The 23595-nt window shown below is 43.5% G+C and overlaps 2 protein-coding genes across 2 annotated transcripts; both read left to right on the forward strand.

The window, feature by feature from the left end:
• Positions 1–2700: 2700 nt before the first annotated feature.
• ppp1r3b (protein phosphatase 1, regulatory subunit 3B) lies at positions 2701–6078 on the forward strand. Its single transcript, XM_063011656.1, has 2 exons — positions 2701–2792; positions 3598–6078. The coding sequence occupies exon 2, from the start codon at positions 3620–3622 to the stop codon at positions 4442–4444; it is 825 nt and encodes a 274-aa protein (XP_062867726.1). The 5' UTR covers positions 2701–2792; positions 3598–3619; the 3' UTR covers positions 4445–6078.
• Positions 6079–8771: 2693 nt separating this feature from the next.
• eri1 (exoribonuclease 1) lies at positions 8772–21949 on the forward strand. Its single transcript, XM_063012017.1, has 9 exons — positions 8772–8848; positions 8965–9123; positions 16973–17124; positions 17214–17430; positions 18207–18290; positions 20688–20797; positions 20936–21050; positions 21350–21602; positions 21702–21949. Exons 2-8 carry the CDS (start codon positions 9058–9060, stop codon positions 21590–21592), a joined length of 987 nt encoding a protein of 328 aa, XP_062868087.1. The 5' UTR covers positions 8772–8848; positions 8965–9057; the 3' UTR covers positions 21593–21602; positions 21702–21949.
• Positions 21950–23595: the final 1646 nt, after the last annotated feature.

Here is a 23595-nt window from a genome sequence, read left to right on the forward strand (position 1 = left end):
TCTGGCGTCTTTATGCCATCTTGAGATGCGTCAGTGGATCAGATGAACTTTCCGTACTGTACGGTGCAGTCCGAGAGGTCAAAGTGCAAAGGGTATTTTGAGCCTGGTGTCACGTCTGTAGGTTACAGATCCTTAAGCGTGATTCGCAGAAACGTCATGAGACCACCAAAGGACACGCACGGGGGAATTTAACACGAGTCTGAGAGAAATAAATGAACCCAAATAATAAAATGATGGAACCCTGAGCAACTTTCACTTATTATTTACAATTTCAGATTGTTTTGTGTATTTCTATAAAAATCAAAGTGTGTATTTCAGTATTTAAACACTATCAACATCCACTATATGGCCAAAAGTATTGGGACGCCACTTCTAATTTTTTTAATTCATGTGTTTTAGTCCCAACAGTTGCTAACATGTAATAAATCAGTTATATAAAGCAAATGATATGCTTCCAACTTTGCAGCCACAGTTTAGGGAAGGCCATTTTCTGTTTCAGCATGACTGCTCCCCTGTGCATGAATCAGGCATTATAAAGACATGTTTACTTATTTATTTTTTATTTTATTAGGATTGTAACGTCATGTTTTACACTTTGGTTACATTCATGACAGGACAGGTAGTTACACCAGTTTAAGTATTTTAATACCAAACACAGTTATGGAGAATTTTGTATCTTCAATTCACCTCACTTGCACATCTTTGGACTGTGGGAGGAAAGTGGAGCTCGCAGACGAAACCCACGCAGACATGGGGAGAACATGCAAACTCCACACAGAAAGGTCCTTGACCGCTCCACCTGGGGATCGAACCCAGAACCTTCTTGCTGTGAGGCGACAGTGCTACCCTACCCGACAGTGCTAAACATCTGTTGACTGAATGGTCAGAAACTCCCACAGACACACTCCTAAATCTTGTTGAAGGCCTTTTCGGAAGAGTGAAGCCTTTTGTAGCCACAAGAGACGCTGTGAATGATTTGGAAGAAAATGTCCGACAAGTTCATGGTTATGTGTGCACAGAGCTTTAAGCCCATGAGTATCAGGGTTCGAATCCCACCTCTGGTATGTGTCTGTGCATGTTCTTCTTAATGGGATTCTTGTCTTTTTCCACCTTTTTTTAGTCATCGAGATAATGGTACAATATTTACATTAAGGTAGGGTGACCATATTTTGTTTTTTAAAAAAGAGGACGCCTGGTTCGGGGAAGGGGGGGGGGGGGGGGGGTTATTTAATGTCGTTGGTGACACCATGGCAGTGTGTATGGGGTCGAGGTTTAAATAGTTGACAAATAAGTCAATAACCATCCAGCTGTGTTACTGAACTCTAATAAATGTACAGCTGCTCTTTAACAAGGGCCTTTATGGTCAGATAATCTTATTCCTTCACATTCAGCGTTAAGCCCTAAACAATAACAACAAATAAAAAAACAGTTGTCACCTATAAATAAAAATCCCTTTATTTTTTAGTTTCTTTGATGTATTGTACAATCGTTTCAGCCGACTTATTAGAAGTGTTTTTAACTTTAATTTGATTCACTTTAATTACTTGCTCCCATCAGTAGAAACCCAGCAGTAAGATGCGTCTTCTAGTGCTTGCTGAGCAATTTCCACAGAATGCAGGGCCATCACGGTGTTGACAAGAGCCTCTGTGTTAGTATGTGCACGTGAAAATCAGACTTATTTTAACAAAACAGATGCACTCCTAAAAAGACCTAAAAACAAACCAATGCAAACCAATGCAAAAACATACACACAGAATAGCGAGTGCAGACTAGAAAAACCGAATCCCGGACATTTTTGGTGATTTAAAAATCCCGGCCGTACGCATTTTTTAGGTCTCAAAAAGAGGACATGTCCGGGGGAAAAGAGGACGTACAGTAAGGGCAGTTGTAGCCTAGCAGTTAAGGTACCGAAAGGTTGCTGGTTCAAGCCCCACAACTGCCAGGTTGCCATTGTTGGGCCCTTGAGCAAGTCCTTAACCCTTAATTGCTCAGACTGTATACTGTCACAATACTGTAAGTCGCTTTGGATTAACGCGTCTACTAAATGTCGAAAATGTAAATGTGCTGCTTTGTTTTCCTGTCGACGCCACACTGACCAAGATCATTTATTTTCAGCATTTAGCAGATGCTTTTATCCAAAGCGTGACAGTATTCTGTCTGAGTAAGGGTTAAATGCCTTGCTCATGGGCCCAACAGTGACAACCTGGCAATGATGGGGCTTGAACCAGTAACCTTTTGATTACTAGTTCAATACCTTATCCGCTAGGCTACAACTGCCCTTTAATGAATGTAATGAATTAATGAATGTTTTTTATTTTAAGACATGTACAAGGGCTTCATATGTATAGTATATGAGTGGTTTGGTATGTTCTCTCTGTGTTTTTGTGTTGTTTTTCACACTTCTGTGGCATGTTTAGCCCTGTAATTACTAGCTTAGCATTAGCTCACCGTTCAGGCTAAGCAAGTTCTGTCAGGCGAACTTTGAGCATGTAGGTCAAATGGGGGGCACGATCACGTGATCGGCGATCCCGTTTACCCCACGCCGGTGTTGTGCGCTCTGATTGGCTGACGCCCGGTGTTCACGTGGACGGAGAGTGCTATTCATTCATCAGTGAGAAAAGAGCCGGTTACTGTAATACCGAGCCTCTCAATAAAGCTGCAGAGCTGCAGAGCTGAGATAAACAGCGGACTGTCCAAACATTAATGAAACTTCCATAAAAACACCTCCAGTGAGGTTAAATAGTGTGGGTGTTGGTGCAGGAACAACACCTGGTTCTAATGTTTTAATCGAGGTAAGAACTTCATTGCTTTGTTTTTGTAAGATGTTTAGAAAATCAGGACCATGAAACAGAGGCTTGTTCCTCCAGGTTAACAAATAAACCTCATAAATAAACCTAAAGCTTTAAATATAAAACAGTATATATATATATATTTGCATTGCTTTAAATGCTCTTCTGTATCATTGCAAGTTTCTTTAAGGTTCTTTAGATAATGAACCAGATCCAGATATGAACTCTAAAGTCTCTTTTTCTGCTTGTAAAATATTTAGATCAGTGTTATTGGTAGGAATTAAACATTTTTAAACGATTATCTGCAGAACAATGTTATGTACATATAAACAGTATTATCTACATATATTATTATTTGATACTATATATCTATAAACAGTATACACATATATATATATATAGAGAGAGAGAGAGAGAGTGTAGAAACAAGGGGGTGGTTTTAATGTTATGGCTGATCGGTGTATGTATTTTAAATGTTGGTTGATTGTTTCAACAACTGCTGAGGTGAATTTAAAGTTTTTCCTCACAGTGGAAATACCTACCTCATACCTCCCACAAGTCCAAAGACACTCAGTCAGGAACAATTGGAGCTACTAAACTGCCCTAAATGGAGTGTGTGTGTGACTGGCGACCATCTCAGGGTGTTTCCTGGCTTTCACCCAATGAATCAGACCCACCGTGACCCTGACCAGGATAAAGTGGTGTTGAGATTATAGCCTTTGGTGTTTATATGCTACAGGTGCAGTAATTCGATTTCTAACTATAAACACTAATTAAATTTTTTGTTTGTTTGTTTGTTTTCTCGTAGCTGTCCAATCAGGGTCGAGTTCATGATGCCGGTTGAGCTGGCGATGCCGCTTTTCCTCTCCAACAAAGACTTCCAGAGCAGAAAGACGGCGCAGTGCAAGGGTCCGCTGCGGCCGTGTTTCCATCCGGCGCTCCGAGGGGCCGGCGCTCAGCGGGAGCAAAGCCAACCCAAAAAGCACGTGTCGTTCGCCGACCACAAGGGCCTGGCGCTCGCCGTGGTGAAGATCTTCTCCGTGTTCGACGACCCTATCGAAGTCCCGCTCAGCATCCAGGAGCTTTTCGCCTCTGCGCTCGACATCTCCAAAGAGGAGGGCAAGCTGGTCCTGGACTTCTCTCAGCCGTCTGCGGACTACATGCGGTTCCGGGAGCGTCTGGAGCGGGACTTCGTCTGCCTCGAGCACTGCGTGCTGAAGGACCGGGCCGTCGCGGGTACCGTCAAGGTGAAGAACCTGTCGTACGAGAAGGCGGTGACGCTGCGGATCACGTTCGACACGTGGAAGAGCCACGTCGACGTAGACTGCCCGTACGTCCTGGATATGTACTCCGGATCCGGCTGGGACACCTTCTCGTTCGAACTGGATTTACCCGAACCGGCGCCGCCGCACGAACAGATCGAGTTCGCCGTGTTTTACTCCGTGAACGGGAGCACGTACTGGGACAGCAACCACGGCCAGAACTATAAAATCATCCAGTCGGCCCTGAAGAGAAGCCCGAGCGACTCGAACCATCGGCACGACTCTGACTGGGACGTTTTCTTCGACAGATACGGCAGCCCCCGGTGCTCGCACGGCATCTTTCCAGAATGGCCGAGCTACGCCGGGTACGAGGATCTCGGCCCGTATTACTGACTGTCTGTTATTTTCATTTATAATCGAAAATCAGCTGTGTATGGAGGTCCAAACAGATGTTAGGGCTGTTAGTAAGGAAACCATCACAAAGGGATCAAAAGGGATCAAGCTTTAGCTCAGGAACTTTTGCTCGGTACACCAAACATGTCGTATTAACGTTTTATTCTGTGCAGTATTATTCTGTAGGAATCATATTTACATTTTAATTTATGTATCACATGAAATTCTGGTTAAACTGTTATACTGGTCCAAATGCTGTAGGTTGTGTGTTCATTAGAACCATCAGTCTTTCACTTTTATTCTGTTCAAACAAGTATTTTTTGCTAATGCTGCCTTTAAGAACTTTCTATCTCAGGAAATCAGTGTTCTTTTTCGACAATTCAAAGCTTGCCAAAATAAAATGAGTATATATTGTGGCATGTTTTTAGTGTTTTACAAAGACTTTTAAGTTCATTAAAGGTAGGATGAAGGTACTCAATGAAGGTATTCGACTGCAGACGTGAATGAAATGAGCTTTGGCGCAACAAAATGTTTGTTACTCACCGGAGACAAACATACTCACAATCCAAGCATAGTCAACGCACAGCAGCTACAACACTCAGAATCAAGCTTGTGTCTCATTGTGAATTATCCTGCATGGGTGAAAACATTTGCGTTTGATATGTTTCGATCCTATGTCCGGTTTTACAACAAATGAGGCACTAACCAGACTTTTTTTGGGCCTTTAAAATGTATTTGGGAGCTTTTTTTTATTTCCATCAAGCCAAACAAGCTCTAGTTTACAGTAAATGCTCACTTTTGTTGATATAGTTGTGGTTGTACGTATGGTTTACACTGCAATAAATGCAGCATAATCATAAAAAGACTAATAACCGCCACATTCACAGATTTTCTATTGCTGAATAAGATGCAGTAAAAAGATGCAGTACTTGGTGTAAAATTGATTTTTCAGTATTGAAATACTACTCGAGTGTGTAATGCAGGTCACTAAATGTACTCCAGCGTTAACATAAGCTCAGCTCTGGTTGATCCAGTGTCTGTAATTCTGCAGAATGCATGAACGATACCTCACATTAATCTCTGCACTAAGTGTAAATTAATTTACATTATTTACTGCTGCTGCTGCTGATTTGATGTTTAATCAGTTTTTCCTCACACCAAGGTCAAGATGGTCGTAAATCCGACCCGTGAACGCGCCTGTATCATCTCTACAGAGACTACCGAGTTCAGAACTGTGAAGTTATAGATAAATGATAATGTTTGCTGCTATCTGTACGGTTTACAAGTAAGCTAAGATATTTTTGTATGTTCAGTTGCGTAACACACCGGGTTTCTCAATGTTTTCCACTTGGCCAGGTTTGCGACGATTGTGCAATTTCATGGAGTAAATCCTCCCCTGTAAGTGCAATTTCAGTGTTACCACAGTGCCATGGGTACGATACCCTAAACAAAATCTCACCTGTAGTGTTTTAAATCACAGTCTGTAATTGTTTCAGGTTTCTGTTCAGGTTTTGTAAATATTTGCACATTTCACACTGAAAAAAACAACAGTTTTTGTAATTGTTGTATTTTATTTCATTCTGTTTAAATTTTAGGGTTTTAATTTACGGATGTCAAATAAATGCTGTTAATGTAAAAACCTGAAATAAATAAATACAAAAATGTGTTTCAACAGAAGTTTGTTTGTTTGTTTATTAGGATTGTAACGTCATGTTTTACACTTTGGTTACATTCATGACAGGAACGGTAGTTACTCATTACACAAGATTCATCAGTTCACAAGGTTATATTGAACACAGTCCTGGACAATTTTGTATCTCCAATTCACCTCACTTGCATGTCTTTGGACTGTGGGAGGAAACCGGAGCACCTGGAGTGAACCCACGCAGACACGGGGAGAACATGCAAACTCCACACAGAAAGGACCCGGACCGCCCCACCTGGGGATCGAACCCAGGACCTTCTTGCTGTGAGGCGACAGTGCTACCCACTTAGTCACTGTGCCGCCCCTCAACAGAAGTAATTGGCTTTGTATGATTCATTGAGCTCATCTTGATTTTACTGGAATTATTCACCTTCACAATGGTTAATATATTTTTCCATATATTTTATAACAGATTATGTTTATTTAATTGTTTTGCTAAATTTCTAGCTATTTACTTTGATGGTAGTTGCATTACAAATTGCATTGAAGCCAAGAACAAGATCCAAATTGTGTGTTGGGTGCTGTATATCAAAACTGAGTATTAACAAAAAGCTGATTGATTGATGTTTAACTATAATATACAAAAATGATTTATTCATTTTATTCATTTAACCTCTGCTTTACCCTGGTCAGGGCCACTGTGGGTCTGATTTATTGGCCGAAAGCAGAAGACAGCAGAAAAGTCACCAGTCCATTGCAGGGCAGACACACACACACACATTCACACACACACACACACACACACACACACACATTCACACACACACACACACACACACACACACACATTTAAACACACTTAGGACAATTTCTAGTAGCCTGACTGCATGGCTTTTGGGAGGAAACCCACAAGGACCCAGGGAGAACATGCAAACTTCACACAGGACCCTGCCCGTGACACTACCCACTGCACCACCCTGGCTACTAAACAACACCAAAATAAAACTAATCTCATACTTTTACAGTTACCAATGTGTTATTTTCAGGGTCCTTACACAGCGTATGAAGATCCCATCCACATAGTCTGGTCATCCCACCCTAGCAGATACAGTGGCCAGTTAGTATCTGCTGCAGGCACTGACAATTTTGCCTGACAGATGGCGCCCAGCCGACCGGTGGCAATGCAGAGTTTCAAACCGAGGAGTTCAGAATCTCGGCACTGGTGTGCTAGCGGAATGTCTCGCTGCGCCACCCAGTACATGTTTTTAAAGTGCAAGCAAGGCTAAACATTTCTGTCTTGATGGCCATTTCTTAATGACATTTCACACAGTGCAAACTGCACACTGGAATCTGAATGGAGTTTGGTTTTTTTCATATTCTTCTTCTGCTTTCTATACATCGATTAAGCTCAATAAGCTAAATCTTAGTCAGCTGCTGACATTGACATTTCTGGTCAATAACTGTGGCTGAATACAATTCAAGCACTTGAGGGCTTAGGGCCTTGCTCAGGAGCCCAACAGTGACACATGGTGGGGTTTAGGGTTGCCAACTTTCAGAACTGGAAATAAGGAACACCCTGGGTTGGTGGGTTGGTGGAAGGCATAAGGTGGAGGGTGGAATGGCGGGTCGTTTACCTGAGCGGTAGCGGTTCGATAGGTGGTTAGGGTTGCACCTATAAAAACCTATAGGTTGTTTAACATTTATTATTTTCATTCTTTATAATAATAAATCAGAACCATATTTTAGGCAAAACAACATGCATAAAGAACATTGTGCAACATGTTTCTCAGTAGTGCAACATTTTTATATAATCCATCTTCACACTGACATGCAGCCCCAGTTCTGGACTGCGTTGCTTAGGGGCACAGTGAGAAAATCTGGAGGTTGGCAATGCCCACCCCAGCGCCCCCATAGCGCCGGCCCTGCTTGTGTTACCTTAATTACGCGATATGCTTTGCCCACTGCGCTACTTAAACAAAGAAGTAATAAACAGGTTGTTATGCTGATATGTCTGCGCACACACGGCGTCACTAAGACTAAAAGTGAACACTACTTAAAATAATAACCAATAATCCGCCTGTCTCAGTCTAATCTGCAGCATTTCTCTTCCATTGATACAAATACGGAACAAAGCGCGTCCGGTATCAGTTCAATACGGAACACCACGTTTAGTTTCCAAATAAGGAACGATTCCATATCTTACGGGACGGTTGGCAACCCTAGTGTGGTTTAAACCTACAAATTGCTGATTAGAAATCCAGAACCTTAACCAACACCATCAAAGTACTGACTGAACCCCCAACCCTGTTTAGCTTCTGGTCGTCCACAGGGTGGTGGGTCATGTAGGGCTAAGTGTTAGCACAAGGTGTGAAAAAGCCAGGAATTTATCTGTCATTTTTAACAGCTGACCATTTCTAAAACAATTGTTGAATTACTTGTCAATCAGGACCTAATGAGTGAATCAGGTTCAAGGAGAAGTGTGAGATCTCACACATACCACGACTGCATTTTGTATTAAATATAGCTTTTATCTTTTTAATAGTTCACGTTTGATTTATTTACATAACTGCAACCCTGATCAGTAAAAAGTGGTGGTTAAACAAATTAATGATAAATGAATGAATTTGATTTATTTTTTAACTAGCGGTGCATGTACTGGAGGAACTTTTATTTTGAAGTTAGATTCAATAATGGCGGATCTGTTCTGACACATTGAGCGTCTTTTCCAGCACTTCATAGATTTTTATACATAATTGCATGTAAATTATCTACAGTAATTCATTTAAATATTATAATTGTACATATATAAGTTATGAACTGATGTTTTTTTTTAGGATTTTTGAAGTGTAACACAGAATGTTATGTTTCTCCTCAGGAAAAGGCGCCAAACAGCTGAGAGCAACACTGACTGGAGCTGAGAGGAATCAACTTTTATTAATTATAAATATAAATATAAAATTAATGTGTCATGGAGGAACAAAGAGAGAATGGCAAACCATCAGAATCTGAAGAACAGATGAACTCCACGTCTGAAGTAAGTTATTTTATAAATGTATACACTGATCAGCCATAACATTAAAACCACCTCCTGGTTTCTACACTCACTGTCCATGTTATCAGCTCCACTTACCATATAGAAGCACTTTGTAGTTCTACAATTACTGACTGTAGTCCATCTGTTTCATGTCAGGACCCCCACAGAGCAGGTATTATTTAGGTGGTGGATGATTCTCAGCACTGCAGTGACACTGACATGGTGGTGGTGTGTTAGTGTGTGTTGTGCTGGTATGAGTGGATCAGACACAGCAGCGCTGCTGGAGTTTTTAAACACCTCACTCTCCCTGCCGGACTGAGAATAGTCCACTAACCAAAAATATCCAGCCGACAGCGCCCCGTGGGCAGCGTCCTGTGACCACTGATGAAGGTCTAGAAGATGACCGACTCAAACAGCAGCAATAGATGAGCGATCGTCTCTGACTTTACATCTACAAGGTGGACCGACTAGGTAGCAGTGTCTAATAGAGTGGACGGTGAGTGGACACGGTGTTTAAAAACTCCAGCAGCGCTGCTGTGTCTGATCCACTCATACCAGCACAACACACACTAACACACCACCACCATGTCAGTGTCACTGCAGTGCTGAGAATCATCCACCACCTAAATAATACCTGCTCTGTGGTGGTCCTGACCATCGAAGAACAGCATGAAAGGGGGTAACAAAGCATGCAGAGAAACAGATGGACTACAGTCAGTAATTGTAGAACTACAAAGTGCTTCTATATAACATATCACAGCTAAAGTAGATGATAGCCGGCTGGTTGTGACGTTCCACTGGTTTAATCATGTTGTCACCCAACTTTAGGTTCTAAAATCAGTATTAATTGAATGTAAAGGTTGAATAATTGTGACATGACAGTATTAACAAAATATCCTGCAAAAAAACCCCATTCATTTTCTTTCCTTATTTGCTACGTCTATATATTTATTTATTAGGATTTTAACGTCATTTGTTACACGTCTTTGTACTGTGGGAGGAAACCGGAGCTCCCGGAGGAAACCCACACAGACACGGGGAGAACATGCAACCTCTACACAGAAAGGACCCGGACCGCTCCACCCGGGGACCGAACCCAGGACCTTCTTGCTGTGAGGCGACAGTGCCACCCAACAAGCCACCGTGCCACCCACCTTTGTTACATCACTTAACTGATAAAGTCTTCATCTAGTCCAAAGACGTGGGTCCTGTCATGAATGTGATCAAAGTGTAAAACACGACGTTAAAATCCTAATAAACAAACAGCAGTGGAGGGTGCAGGGCAGTCGTAGCCTAGTGGTTAAGGTACTGGACTAGTAATCAAAAGGCAGCTGGTTCAAGCCCCATCACTGCCAGGTTGCCACTGTTGGGCCCTTGAGCAAGGCCCTTTAACCCTTAGACAGTGTACTGTCACAGTACTGTAAGTCGCTTTGGATATACAGGGGTTGGACAATGACACTGAAACACCTGGTTTTAGACCACAATAATTTATTAGTATGGTGTAGGGCCTCCTCTTGCGGCCAATACAGCATCAATTCGTCTTGGAAATGACATATACAAGTCCTGCACAGTGGTCAGAGGGATTTTAAGCCATTCTTCTTGCAGGATAGTGGCCAGGTCACTACGTGATGCTGGTGGAGGAAAACGTTTCCTGACTCGCTTCTCCAAAACACCCCAAAGTGGCTCAATAATATTTAGATCTGGTGACTGTGCAGGCCATGGGAGATGTTCAACTTCACTTTCATGTTCATCAAACCAATCTTTCACCAGTCTTGCTGTGTGTATTGGTGCATCGTCATCCTGATACACGGCACCGCCCTTCAGCGGGGCTCTAGAGTGCGACCTAATTTCTCAATGGTGCGACTAAAAAAAAATCTGAGGTCGCACCGGTTTGAGGGGAAAAAAATGTCCGCGACTCTGAAAGTCTCCATGTGGTTCAACAACAGACACACATTTGGCCCATATCGTGGTCCAAACCAGGGGTTTCCAACCTTTTTGGACATGCGGCCCGCTCCGTTTGCCGACCGCGAACTTGCACACACACACACACATACACACACCCGTATGCATGCACGCTCAAACTCGCCCCCCCCCCCCCCCCCCCCCCGCTTCAGTCAAACCCGGTCAAACGCTCACTGTTCCACACACACACACCTGTAAACACTGAGACACACACACACACACCTACACACACACACACACCTGTAAACACTGTTCCACACACACACACACACACACACCTGTAAACACTGATACACACACACACCTGTAAACACAGATACACACACACACACACACCTGTAAACACTGATACACACACACACACACACACACACACCTGTAAACACAGATACACACACACACACACACCTGTAAACACAGATACACACACACACACACACCTGTAAACACAGATACACACACACACACACACCTGTAAACACAGATACACACACACACACACACCTGTAAACACTGATACACACACACACACCTGTAAACACAGATACACACACACACACACACACACACACACCTGTAAACACAGATACACACACACACACACACACACACACACCTGTAAACACTGAGACACACACACACACACCTACACACACACACACACCTGTAAACACTGTTCCACACACACACACACACACACCTGTAAACACTGATACACACACACACCTGTAAACACAGATACACACACACACACACACACCTGTAAACACTGATACACACACACACACACACACACACACCTGTAAACACAGATACACACACACACACACACCTGTAAACACTGATACACACACACACACCTGTAAACACAGATACACACACACACACACACACACACACACACCTGTAAACACAGATACACACACACACACACACACCTGTAAACACTGATACAAACACACACACACCTGTAAACACACACACACACACCTGTAAACACTGATACACACACACACACACACACACACGTAAACACTGATACACACACACACACACCTGTAAACACAGATACACACACACACCTGTAAACACAGATACACACACACACACACACACACCTGTAAACACAGATACACACACACACACACACACGTAAACACTGATACACACACACACACACCTGTAAACACAGATACACACACACACACACACACACGTAAACACTGATACACACACACACACACCTGTAAACACTGATACACACACACACACACACCTGTAAACACTGATACACACACACACCTGTAAACACAGATACACACACACACACACACCTGTAAACACTGATACACACACACACACACACACCTGTAAACACAGATACACACACACACACACCTGTAAACACTGATACACACACACACACACACACCTGTAAACACAGATACACACACACACACACACACACACACCTGTAAACACTGATACACACACACACACACACCTGTAAACACTGATACACACACACACACACACACCTGTAAACACAGATACACACACACACACACACACACACCTGTAAACACTGATACAAACACACACACACCTGTAAACACACACACACACACACACCTGTAAACACTGATACACACACACACACACACGTAAACACTGATACACACACACACACACCTGTAAACACAGATACACACACACACCTGTAAACACAGATACACACACACACACACACACACCTGTAAACACAGATACACACACACACACACACACGTAAACACTGATACACACACACACACACCTGTAAACACAGATACACACACACACACGTAAACACTGATACACACACACACACACCTGTAAACACTGATACACACACACACACACACCTGTAAACACTGATACACACACACACACACACCTGTAAACACAGATACACACACACACACACACACACACCTGTAAACACAGATACACACACACACACACACACACACCTGTAAACACTGATACACACACACACACACACACACACCTGTAAACACAGATACACACACACACACACACACACACCTGTAAACACTGATACACACACACACACACACCTGTAAACACAGATACACACACACACACACACACACACCTGTAAACACAGATACACACACACACACACACCTGTAAACACTGATACACACACACACACACCTGTAAACACAGATAACACACACACACACACACACACACACCTGTAAACACAGATACACACACACACACACACACCTGTAAACACTGATACAAACACACACACACCTGTAAACACACACACACACACAACACACACACCTGTAAACACTGATACACACACACACACACACACACACGTAAACACTGATACACACACACACACACCTGTAAACACAGATACACACACACACCTGTAAACACACAGATACACACACACACACACACACACCTGTAAACACAGATACACACACACACACACACACGTAAACACTGATACACACACACACACACCTGTAAACACAGATACACACACACACACACACGTAAACACTGATACACACACACACACACCTGTAAACACTGATACACACACACACACACACCTGTAAACACTGATACACACACACACACACACCTGTAAACACTGATACACACACACACCTGTAAACACAGATACACACACACACACACACCTGTAAACACTGATACACACACACACACACACACCTGTAAACACAGATACACACACACACACACACCTGTAAACACTGATACACACACACACACACACCTGTAAACACAGATACACACACACACACACACACCTGTAAACACTGATACAAACACACACACACCTGTAAACACACACACACACACACACCTGTAAACACTGATACACACACACACACACACGTAAACACTGATACACACACACACACACCTGTAAACACAGATACACACACACACCTGTAAACACAGATACACACACACACACACACACACCTGTAAACACAGATACACACACACACACACACACGTAAACACTGATACACACACACACACACCTGTAAACACAGATACACACACACACACACACACGTAAACACTGATACACACACACACACACCTGTAAACACTGATACACACACACACACACACCTGTAAACACTGATACACACACACACACACACCTGTAAACACAGATACACACACACACACACACACACACCTGTAAACACAGATACACACACACACACACACACACACCTGTAAACACTGATACACACACACACACACACACACACCTGTAAACACTGATACACACACACACACACACCTGTAAACACACACACACACACACCTGTAAACACTGATACACACACACACACACACACACACACGTAAACACTGATACACACACACACACACCTGTAAACACAGATACACACACACACACACACACACCTGTAAACACTGATACACACACACACACCTGTAAACACTGATACACACACACACACACACACCTGTAAACACTGATACAAACACACACACACACCTGTAAACACACACACACACACACACACACACCTGTAAACACTGATACACACACACACACACACACACCTGTAAACACTGATACAAACACACACACACACCTGTAAACACACACACACACACACACCTGTAAACACTGATACAAACACACACACACACACACACACCTGTAAACACTGATACAAACACACACACACACCTGTAAACACTGATACACACGATGCAATTTTGATGATTAAAATACGTATTACTTCATATAGATAATGCATCCCGATCCCGTCTGAGCCGATTCTATGAACACGTGGTATAAATTCGTGGTTCACTTTGGTAAATCGTGAGCGGTTCTTGCTTTTGATGTAGATAAGAGCAGAAAACGTTACAGAGCCGAGCAGAGGCAAAAGTTCATCAATGACTAAGTTGGTTAGTTCAGGATCCTAAACATTTAGCTTCACAGGCAGAATGGGTCTGACTGGGTTACCGCTCTGTGGTGATAGCCAGTGTATAAGAGATAACTGTGAAAAGAAACGTACGATTCGCAGCTTATGAATCGACTCATGACTCACTTATAGCGACACTGTGAACAGAGCATCTCCGACACCTTTCTTAAAAGAAAAAGATAGACTTTATTTGTCATATATACATATACAGGTGTACAGTACAATGAAATTCTTTCTTCGCGTATCCCAGCTTGTTTGGAAGCTGGGGTCAGAGCGCAGGGTCAGCCATCGTACGGCGCCCCTGAAGCAGACAGGGTTAAGGGCCTTGCTCAAGGACCCAACAGTGGTTGCATAGCAGAGCCTGGATTTGAACCGCCAATCTTCTGCTTGATAGCCCAAAGCTCTACCCACTAGGCTGCCACTGTCCCGAAGACACACACACGTACAGGTACTGGCGTGACTGTGGGAGGAAACTGGAGCATCCGGAGAAAACCCACACGGACACAGGGAGAACATGCAAACTCCACACAGAAAGGACCCGGACCGCCCCGCCTAGGGATCGAACCCAGGACCTTCTTGCTGTGAGATGACAGTGCTGCCCACTTAGCCACCGTGCCCCCCCCCCCCCCCTTTCTTGTAGAATTGTGCTTAAAATAAAGATATATTATATTGACCAGATTGTTAGTTATTTACAAGTCAATATTGTCAATATGGACAGCGATTAAAAAAAGAAAAAAAAGTGAACCTGTAAAACTGCGGTGTTAAATGCGATTTATTATTAAATTTGGGTGCACCTAACTTTTGTGCTGGTGCACCTAAGAAAAAAAGTTAGTCTAGAGCCCTGTTCAGGATACAATGTTTGAACCATTGGATGCACATGGTCCTCCAGAATGGTTCGGTAGTCCTTGGCAGTGACGCGCCCATCTAGCGCAAGTATTGGGCCGAGGGAATGCCATGATATGGCAGCCCAAACCATCACTGATCCACCCCCATGCTTCACTCTGGGCATGCAACAGTCTGGGTGGTACGCTTCTTTGGGGCTTCTCCACACCGTAACTCTCCCGGATGTGGGGAAAACAGTAAAGGTGGACTCATCAGAGAACAATACATGTTTCACATCGTCCACAGCCCAAGATTTGCGCTCCTTGCACCATCGAAACCGACGTTTGGCATCGGCACGAGTGACCGAAGGTTTGGCTATAGCAGCCCGGCCGTGTATATCGACCCTGTGGAGCTCCCGACGGACAGTTCTGGTGGAAACAGGAGAGTCGAGGTGCACATTTAATTCTGCCGTGATTTGGGCAGCCGTGGTTTTATGTTTTTTGGATACAATCCGGGTTAGCACCCGAACATCCCTTTCAGACAGCTTCCTCTTGCGTCCACAGTTAATCCTGTTGGATGTGGTTTGTCCTTCTTGGTGGTATGCTGACATTACCCTGGATACCGTGGCTCTTGATACATCACAAAGACTTGCTGTCTTGGTCACAGATGCACCAGCAAGACGTGCACCAACAATTTGTCCTCTTTTGAACTCTGGTATGTCACCCATAATGTTGTGTGCATTGCAATATTTTGAGCAAAACTGTGCTCTTACCCTGCTAATTGAACCTTCACACTCTGCTCTTACTGGTGCAATGTGCAATTAATGAAGATTGGCCACCAGACTGGTCCAATTTAGCCATGAAACCTCCCACACTAAAATGACAGGTGTTTGTTTCATTGTCCAACCCCTGTAAGTGACTGCTGATGTGGCAGCAATGAGGCATCGGCTCTATATTATTTCATTGTTTTTAAAATGTGCTAAATATATTGTGTAATGTGTCCTAGTGAAACGATATTTTCTCATTATTCAGCCCGAAGAGAAACACAGTGATCTGGAGGAGGTGGCCCGGACGGATTTCAGTGATCCGGTGTATAAGGAGATCTCCCTGGCTAACGGCACCATTAACCGCATGAACAGAGACGAGCTGCGAGCTAAATGTGCCGAGCTCAAGCTGGACACTAGGTAATTCTGATGCGCGTGAAGCGATCGGTTGTGTCTTAAATACGTCTGATAGAACGATCACGTGTCCACATGCTTCTGTGTGACGTTAGAGGGGTGAAGGACGTATTAAAGAAGCGGCTGAAGAACTACTACAAGAGACAGAAGCTGAGGCAGTCGGGAGCTTCCGGCCAGCCTGACGAGACCTACTACGACTACATCTGCGTGGTGGACTTCGAGGCGACCTGTGAGGAGAACAACCCACGGAACTACGTCCACGAGATCATCGAGTTCCCCATGGTTCTCATCGACACGCGCAGCATGGAGATTGTGAGTTGGTGAGGGACGGTGCTGCATCATGATTGGCTACTGAAGCCCAAATTTTATAATGCATGTCGTGACTCAAACGTAAGCTGTAATATTTTGGTTGTTGACGTTGTCCATAAGACATTTTACTGAATATTTTTAGGGTTTTAGTGTTTTTTTTGCCCACAAAAGCCTTGATTGACTCCCATGCTGGTTAAGCAGGGTCGACAGCTACGAATTTATACACAAAGCATTAAAAATTACATTATACACACACAAGTATTGAGACACCCCTTCTAATTCATGTGTTTTGGTCACACAGATGTAATAAATTGATGAAATAAAAGAAAATTAGATGCTTCCAACTTTGCAGCAACAGTTTAGGGAAGGACTTTCCCTGTTCCAGCATGAGCAAGCTCTATAGAGACATGAAGAAAGGCTCGGTTTAAAGAAACTCCACGAGAAAGGATATAAGAAATGCACCAGCGCATTTTTTTTTAATCCTTTGATTCGATTCACTAGAGATTTGAACCCTTCGTATTGCATCCGATCTAGTCGTATCCGACTCCGTGCGGCGCCCTGACAGACGAGGGCCGTACCTACTGTGCGCTTCTTTACCTGGAGTCGCACAATGCTCTCTGTTATTCACCATCACTCTGCAGCGCCTCCACCAGCCAGCAGAGGCCGCAAGTTCAGCAGCCAAGCAGCTTCTCCCGGTTCTAGTGATGTTGATCGTGTTTAGAACTCTGTGAGACTAATCTCTGACTGACGTCTGTCTCGTGTTGTCCATGTCATTACAGACGGACTCTTTTCAGGAGTACGTACAGCCGGAGGTGAACCCGCTGCTCTCAGATTTCTGTGTGAAGCTAACAGGAATAACGCAGGTGAATCACATAGCACTTTTCAACTAACGTGGAACGGGTTTGGTTCCAGTTCTAGCCCTTTTTCGATCAACGTGGAACTGGTTCAGTTCCAGTTTCAGCCCTTTTTTTTAAAGACGAATGTGGAGCCGGTTCAGTTCCAGTTCCAGCCCTTTTTAACCAACGTGGAACTGGTTAAGTTCCAGTTCCAGCACTTTTCGACCAATGTGGAGCGGGTTTGGTTCCAGTTCTAGCCCTTTTTTGACTAATGTGGAACTGGTTCAGTTCCAGCCCTTTTCAACCAGCGTGGAACAGGTTCAGTTCCAGTTCCAGCCATTTTCAACCAACGTGGAACTGGTTCAGTTCCAGTTGTAGCCCTTTCCGACCAACATGGAACGGGTTCGGTTCCAGTTCTAGCCCTTTTTGACCAATGTGTAATGGGTTCAGTTCCAGTTCCAGCCCTTTTCGACCAATGTGGAACAGATTCAGTTCCAGTTCTAGCCCTTTCCGACCAACATGGAACGGGTTCGGTTCCAGTTCTAGCCCTTTTTGACCAATGTGTAATGGGTTCAGTTCCAGTTCCAGCCCTTTTCGACCAATGTGGAACAGATTCAGTTCCAGTTCTATTCCCTTTTCGACCAATGTGGAACGGGTTCCAGTTCTAGCCCTTTTCGACCAATGTGTAGCTGGTTTGGTTCCAGTTTCAGCCCTTTTTTTAAAGACGAATGTGGAACCGGTTCAGTTCTAGTTCTAGCCCTTTTCGACCAATGTGGAACAGGTTTGGTTCCAGTTCTAGCCATTTTTTTTTAAAGACGAATGTGAAACGAATTCAGTTCCAGTTCTAGCCCTTTTTCGACTAATGTGGAACTGGTTCAGTTCCAGCCCTTTTCAACCAGCGTGGAACAGGTTCAGTTCCAGTTCCAGCCATTTTCAACCAACGTGGAACTGGTTCAGTTCCAGTTGTAGCCCTTTCCGACCAACATGGAACGGGTTTGGTTCCAGTTCTAGCCCTTTTTGACCAATGTGTAATGGGTTCAGTTCCAGTTCTAGCCCTTTTCGACCAATGTGGAACAGATTCAGTTCCAGTTCTAGCCCTTTTCGACCAATGTGGAACGGGTTCCAGTTCTAGCCCTTTTCGACCAATGTGTAGCTGGTTTGGTTCCAGTTTCAGCCCTTTTTTTAAAGACGAATGTGGAACCGGTTCAGTTCTAGTTCTAGCCCTTTTCGACCAATGTGGAACAGGTTTGGTTCCAGTTCTAGCCATTTTTTTAAAAGACGAATGTGAAACGAATTCAGTTCCAGTTCTAGCCCTTTTTCGACTAATGTGGAACTGGTTCAGTTCCAGCCCTTTTCAACCAGCGTGGAACAGGTTCAGTTCCAGTTCCAGCCATTTTCAACCAACGTGGAACTGGTTCAGTTCCAGTTGTAGCCCTTTCCGACCAACATGGAACGGGTTCGGTTCCAGTTCTAGCCCTTTTTGACCAATGTGTAATGGGTTCAGTTCCAGCCCTTTTCGACCAATGTGGAACGGGTTCCAGTTCTAGCCCTTTTCGACCAATGTGTAGCTGGTTTGGTTCCAGTTCCAGCACTTTTCGACCAATGTGGAACAGGTTCAGTTCCTGTCCCAGCCTTTTTTGACTAATGTGGAACAGGTTCAATTCCAGTTCCAGCCCTTTTTAACCAATGTGGAACAGGTTCAATTCCAGTTCCAGCCATTTTCAACCAACGTGGAACAGGTTCAGTTCCAGTTGTAGCCCTTTTCGACCAATGTGGAACAGGTTCAGTTCCAGCCATTTTCAACCAATGTGGAACAGGTTCAGTTCCAGTTCCAGCCATTTTCAACCAATGTGGAACAGGTTCAGTTCCAGTTCCAGCCATTTTCAACCAACGTGGAACTGGTTCAGTTCCAGTTGTAGCCCTTTCCGACCAACATGGAACGGGTTTGGTTCCAGTTCTAGCCCTTTTTGACCAATGTGTAATGGGTTCAGTTCCAGTTCTAGCCCTTTTTGACCAATGTGGAACAGGTTCAGTTCCAGTTCTAGCCCTTTTCGACCAATGTGGAACGGGTTCCAGTTCTAGCCCTTTTCAACCAATGTGTAGCTGGTTTGGTTCCAGTTTCAGCCCTTTCTTTGAAGACGAATGTGGAACGGGTTCAGCTCCAGTGGTTGCACTTTTTGACCAACATGGTTTCAGTTCCAATGGCAAACATTATTATGGTGACGCTAGGATTCCCAGTCCATCGGGGGCTTGCGTCACCGCATGTTTCTATCCGAAATTCAATTCTGAAGTGGAACAGTGCAGAACCGTTCTGGATTTGGCCTCTAGTGGAAAAGTGCTAACAGTTCGCATTTGTGTTTTTATTATAAGCAGTTGAAACGGAGACGCTGTCGGTGATACTAAAACTCTGAACGTCTTTTACAGAAAATAGTGGACGAGGCCGATACGTTTTCACGCGTTTTGCGCCGAGCCGTAGCCTGGCTGCAGGAGAAAGAGCTCGGGACCAAGTACAAATACACTCTGCTGACAGACGGGTAAAGAAGGAACCTTTTTTTAGTCGTTTCCCCTTTAATTTAGTCATTTCTGATTCCCCACCCCACGCATGCAGCTCAGCTCCGGCACCCTCTTCGAATTGCTCTGTCGTAACTGCTCGGCTTGGTGTGTTTCTGTAGATCGTGGGATATGAGTAAGTTCTTGTACACGCAGTGTCGCCTGAGCCGGCTCCGGTTCCCTCAGTTCGCCAGATCCTGGATCAACATCAGAAAGACCTACGGAAACTATTATAAGGTGATATTTCACATCGTTCGCATTCGTTTTCTGTCCCCTCATCATTAGACATAACGAGTAACCCAATATCTGGGGATAAGGGTTCGAATCTCAGCGGTGATATTGGCCGGTCAGGTGTCTGCATAGACGTGATCGTCTTTGTGGAAGGGGAGACGGACTAGCCGTTGGGTATTGACTTGTGCATGTCCCAAGTCCGGATAGAAATAGCAGGGTTTCGTCAGGAAGGGAAGTCTTAATTAGGGCTGTAGGACTCCACCGAACCATGTTGGGAGCCATCATATTCAAATGAATGTTAACAGGTGGATCGAACCCAGACCCGGCTGAACTGCATGCTGGAGAACATGGGACTGCAGTACGAGGGTCGACCGCACTGCGGCCTGGACGATTCTCGCAACATCGCCCGCGTGGCCGTCCACATGCTGAAGGACGGCTGTCAGCTAAGGGCCAACGAGCGCCTGCATGCCAACGAACTGCAGAACGTCCCCGTGTCGGCGCTGTTAGCCCTCGCCGCTCCTCCTCAGTACCCCAAGATCAGGGACTAAAGGATCAGAGGTGGTTTGTTCCCGTGTGCAATTAGGAAATGTTTTCTAATTTACATCAGGTTAATTTCTCAGCGCTACTATAATAAAAAATATTGTTTTTATTGTTTAGATTGAGTCATTTCAAGCATCCTGATCCTCCTGCTGTTATACATACCAATAAAAGCCTTTTCTACACACTCGGGTCTTCTGAATCGCTCATGTACAGATGAGAAGCACCAGTGATTATACCTGACACAGAACCTGCTCTAACAGCAGCCAGTATTTGAGACAGAATGACAAAACTATGTAGGACTGCTGTCTACATCAAACAGTCCACTTTTTTTAATAATAATAATAAAAAAGAGGTGAAAAATCAAACCTCTGTGTGTGTGTGTTTATTTCTTCCTTCACTGTGTTTCTTTACTCCTGCCCAGCAGATGGCGCCACTTATCCATATACGTATACATATACATCTGGACAAAAGTATTGGGACACCCCTTCTATTTAGTTGTTGAATTCACGTGGTACATCCTCAATCATCACTAACAGGTGTAATAAATCAGTTATATGCTTGTCATTCAGCAGCAGTTTAGGGAAGGCCCTTTTCTGTTCCAGCATGAGCAAGCTCGGTTTGACCTGATGGTGTATACTGGTCTGTAAACCACTGCAGCCACTACATCCACTAAGATTCATTAAAATATCTGTAATTTACAATAAGTAAGCAAAATCAGTACAATCTACCAGCCAATCATAAAATTTATTCATTTATTCACACTACCAGCAGCACTGGACTGGTAACCACAACTCTGAGTCCCATCAAAACCACCAAACTGCTACTGTTGGACTCTTGAGCAAGGCCCTGAACCCCCTTATTGCTTGGATTGTCCCGATCAGGGCTGGAAATCAGAGTAATCTGCAGAAATCCTTATGGATACACAGAGAACAAACCCAGGTTTTCAGGACCCCTGTTACAGTGCGACACCAACATTTTATGGTTAGATACAGTAAATATTTGTGTGACAGATATGATGCCACATATTGCATCTTCTTTATATTTTGTATGCTTTTATTTTGAATATAAGTTTTTATTTGTGCATGTTTAAACAATGAAATAAATGAAACGTTATTGTTATGTTATTTTTGTTTTTTATGCTACGTTTATTTAAACATTTAATGTTCGAAATTGTAGTGCAGTGGGTGCAAATGTCATTAAATCGTTTACAAAAGAAAAAGGAACAAATAAACACAAATCATTTCTTTTTAATTCCACACTTGTACAGCCTCGTTGTTGGAAAAACTATATAATAATTTCACAAACGCTTTATATGATGTTTAGATTCTAAATATAATGCAGCGGTAATGACCAACAGTGACGTCACGTTACTCCGGGAAGGAGGGATTGTGGTGATCGAGGCACTTCCACTGAACTGTTTGCCAACGTGGTTGCCAGATTGAGAGCTTTCACAACAATGCATGTATTATTAATAGCGCCAATTGCGACAGCAGCAACGCCTAAAAAGCAAATGTTTGTGTATTTATAACAGCCCCACCAACATCAATACTAAATACAACCACAGTAACACCTAAAACAACAACAATTTATGTATACGTAACCCCACCAATACTTATTACAACAGCAACACCGAAATAAACAACAATGTATTAATACCACCAACAACAATAATATATATCATATAACATCAATAATATTAACAACAACACCTAAAACATCAATTTATGTATTAATACCACCAACAACAATACAGGTTACAACAGCAGTAACACCTACAACAAAAACAATTGATGTTTAGCACCACCACATCACCACCAATACGAACTACATGAGCAGTACACATGGAATAATGTATATTAACTCCAGAAATACTTAAAATGAATGATTAAATAATAATAATTACAAAATGAGATCTTGACAGAACATTAAAAACATAAAGGTAAGTTTAAAAGCTACTGGTTTGGGAGGCTCCTGCTCGAAAGGGTGTATATATATGATCTGGCAACCCCTC

This window comes from Trichomycterus rosablanca, chromosome 16 (assembly GCF_030014385.1).
Source record: "Trichomycterus rosablanca isolate fTriRos1 chromosome 16, fTriRos1.hap1, whole genome shotgun sequence".
Taxonomy (NCBI): domain Eukaryota; kingdom Metazoa; phylum Chordata; class Actinopteri; order Siluriformes; family Trichomycteridae; genus Trichomycterus; species Trichomycterus rosablanca.